Raw genomic sequence first — 3449 nt, 5'->3', positions numbered from 1 at the left:
ACCACTTACTTCCTCCATTCCTAAATTTGAGTCTTTTTAGAGATTCCAATATAAACTACATATGGAGCAAAATGAATGAATCTATACTCTAAAATACGTCTATATATATCCGTATGTACTCCATATTGAAATATCTAAAAAGGCTTATATTTAGGAACAAAGGGAGTAGATCACAATCACCAACAATAACCGTATGCATAGAGCATAAAGAATGTTGAAAAAGGCTGTCAAATTCAGCTTCAGTTTCAATGTTGTTAATGTTCATTGCATTCTCTTGTAAAACATCTTCCGTAGTAAGATCAATACTAGTAGGAAGAAAACCTCATTTTGGAAAGTTTGCATCCTAGAGGAGTCAATATTCATAATTCTACTATTTTTGGAAACATTCATATCATTAACACCAAAGTTAACATTTACCAACTTAGTTTTTTCTGTTAAAACAGAACTACATATTTCAGCAAAGTAATGTTTCAGGACATTGTTTTCCCCCGAATTAACATTCTAGCATGTGATGTCACTCTGGTGCAATGGCCACCAACTGCTTTCCGATGTTGCGCCCGTAGAAGAGCCCGACAAGTGCCGCCGGCACCTTCTCGATCCCCTCGGCGACATCCTCCATGTATGTAATGTTTCCTTCCTTGAGGTGACCCGCCATCTCCTCTTCGAACTTGCGGTAGGTGCCGAAGTACTCTATCACTCGGAACCCCTCTATGCGGATGCGCTTGGTGACGACGCATGCGAGGTTGCGCACGCCCTCAGGATGCTCCAAGTTGTACTGCGAGATCATCCCGCACACGGCCACCCGCCCGTGCAGCCTCATGTTGAGTAGTGCCGCATCTAACATCGTGCCACCAACATTGTCGAAGTAGATGTCGATGCCCTGCTGGAAGCACCTACGAGAACAAAGCATTATGACACCAAATACTTCTGGTTAATTGGCCCAAAGCATTGGAAGATGGAACACGGTGGTATGGCAAGGAAATGGGCTTGCAATTAACCTCTTTAGCACGGCGTTGAGGTCATGCTCCTTCTTGTAGTTGAAGGCATCGTCGAATCCAAACTTTGTTTTCAGGAGGTTGACCTGAGGAGAAGGCAATTTTATTACATGGAAAATGTTGTATTACTGGTGTTGTGAAACATATTCAATTTCGGGGATCATTGAGAAATTGCCAAGACTGGGGATGTGCACAACCGGAGGAGAAGAGAAAACGAGCATGTACAAACCTTCTCATCAGAACCAGCACTGCCAACCACATAGCAGCCTGTGATCTTGGCAAGCTGCCCAACAAGCTGTCCGACGGCGCCTGATGCCGCCGATACAAAGACATAGTCGCCTTTTTTTGGCTTGGCCACGTTGAAGAATCCAGAAAATGCAGTAAGGCCAGGCATGCCTAAATTTTTAGAAAAAAGGCAGTTAGGGGAAGAATCTACCAGTGTATCAGCTGTTAATTATGATCAAAAGTAGCAGACACGAGTGATTATCAAGCTTCTAGGATGGACTAGTACCTTAATTATGTGATTGATTATAACAGACTATGGTCTACTACCAAGAAAATAAACCGTAACTATACGGTTTCAGAATAACGAAAATGTATAAGAGTGATTAGATTAGCTTGGGACGAATAGAAGTGAACTCACCAAGAACACCTGTGTAGTATGACAGCGGTAATTCAGGGTGGTTGATCTTGAAAATCGACCCAGGCTTATTGATCAAGGTGTATTCTTCACATGCTGTCATTCCCCACACCAGATCACCTGCCTTGAAATCCGGGTGCCCGGATTCTACCACCTTGCTCACGCCAAAAGTAGTTATAACCTGGTAGGAAGGATTCACGGAGACACAAAAATGTAAGTCTTCCTGTGGGGAAACAGGATTCAGGAAAGAAAGGCTGAGACCATGCATATGCTTTTCAAAATAAATACGGTACCTCCCCGAGGACGAATTCCGGGTAGCTGGGCTCCGAGTGCTTGGTCATCCGCCTGCGCATGTAGGGATCGCAAGAGAGGTAGAGGTTCTTCACCACCACCGCCGCCAACCCGGGCGGGACGGCCAGGCTCACCGTCGCCGTGACGACCTCCATGTCGTCCTCGGTGGGGAACCCCGTCACGTGCCGCTTCAGGATCACCCTCTTGTTGCTCACCTCCGCCGCTACTGCCGCCTCCATTGCTTCCTCCGCCGCTACAGGACGCACGTTCCCTGCCGTACCGATCAGCTCGTGGTTTTCAGATATCAAACGCGTTTGGGTGGGTATATTTCGTGCGTGGGCGTGGCGGGTGAAGATCGAGCGGGTGGTGGGAGCAGCCGGCCGGCCTGCAGATAAAACTGGATTCGTCCTCTCCGCCAGGCCAGAGCAACTCGTCCTCTCCGCCGCGGCATCGATCATCAACACAAGAAAGATACGACAAACGGCCAGCAGATTACAAACAAGACCTTATCTGTGAGCTGTGGGGCCACCCTTGTGGCCTTGGATGAGCAGGAACAAAAACAAAATCCTCCACATGCTATACACCCTTGGATTACTTGATGAAGAGACACATGTCCGAACCTGATGATCAGTGTGTCTTTTGGCAAGAAAGGAGAGCAGCGATACGAGTCTGCCAAGAGAGAGCCACCAGACGACGGCTGAGGCCCGAGAGTTCCGCTTTGCACCCAAATCAAAATCGAATGGCAAGAAATCAAAATCCTCAGGCTGTGATTTGAGGGCACAAGGCCAAACTTCGGTTCAAATGCAAACAATGCAATAATTTTGTCATGTGTGTTTTCAGAGGGAAAAAATAGATAATGTTATCACCACCTGCAATTAGCATTCTATACACCCCTTAACAAAACATGATTATGCATTGCTTGCATATCAGATTGGTTTGGGGCATCCGTGGAGGCTTTGGGGGCCCTAATTGCCGATCTCTCAGCTCCTTCATCCCCAACTTAGACAATCCTGGCTTCTTTGACCATGTGGTGCCCCTTGTCTCGCGCCACGGCTTCCTCGTTGCGCGTCCGCACCAGCGTCGACCCTGACCTTACGAACAATGAACTCCCGGCCATGTGCAACCTGCTCACTCGTACGTTCGATGTGCTCCTCGGGATAGAGCATGAATATGGTATCGATTACTTGGACAAGACCGGCTACTCCATCCTCACTGGAACGATGACCACCAGGAAGAGTAGTTGCACCTCTTCAAGGTGCTAGTCATACTGGCTGGGTATTTCTTCATCCTCATGTACCCGGTTGTACCTAGTGTGTACTAGAGTGGCAAGGATTAGTAGGGTGGCAAGACGTTACTGCTATTGTAGGAGACAACCGGAACCTCAAGCCTTCTACTTTTTGGTTTACTCCAATATCTCATACACTATTAAATATAGAGAAATATATGCATCAACTTCTTAAATTCTCAATGGCGTTAGAATTGAGAACGGATTCAATGTGAAGAAGCACTCAGTATTTATACTT

The 3449-nt window shown here is 46.7% G+C and overlaps 1 protein-coding gene across 1 annotated transcript; it reads right to left on the bottom strand.

Moving 5' to 3' along the window:
• Nucleotides 1–514: 514 nt before the first annotated feature.
• LOC123048487 (2-alkenal reductase (NADP(+)-dependent)-like) lies at nucleotides 515–2360 on the bottom strand. Its single transcript, XM_044471580.1, has 5 exons — nucleotides 1929–2360; nucleotides 1639–1816; nucleotides 1225–1391; nucleotides 999–1081; nucleotides 515–893 (listed from the first exon to the last, which is right to left on the bottom strand). Exons 1-5 carry the CDS (start codon nucleotides 2163–2165, stop codon nucleotides 515–517), a joined length of 1044 nt encoding a protein of 347 aa, XP_044327515.1. The 5' UTR covers nucleotides 2166–2360.
• Between the last annotated feature and the right edge of the window lie 1089 nt (nucleotides 2361–3449).

The sequence above is a fragment of the Triticum aestivum genome, chromosome 2D (assembly GCF_018294505.1).
Source record: "Triticum aestivum cultivar Chinese Spring chromosome 2D, IWGSC CS RefSeq v2.1, whole genome shotgun sequence".
NCBI classification, from domain to species: Eukaryota; Viridiplantae; Streptophyta; class Magnoliopsida; order Poales; family Poaceae; genus Triticum; species Triticum aestivum.
This window is presented reverse-complemented; position numbering and strand designations above follow the sequence as displayed.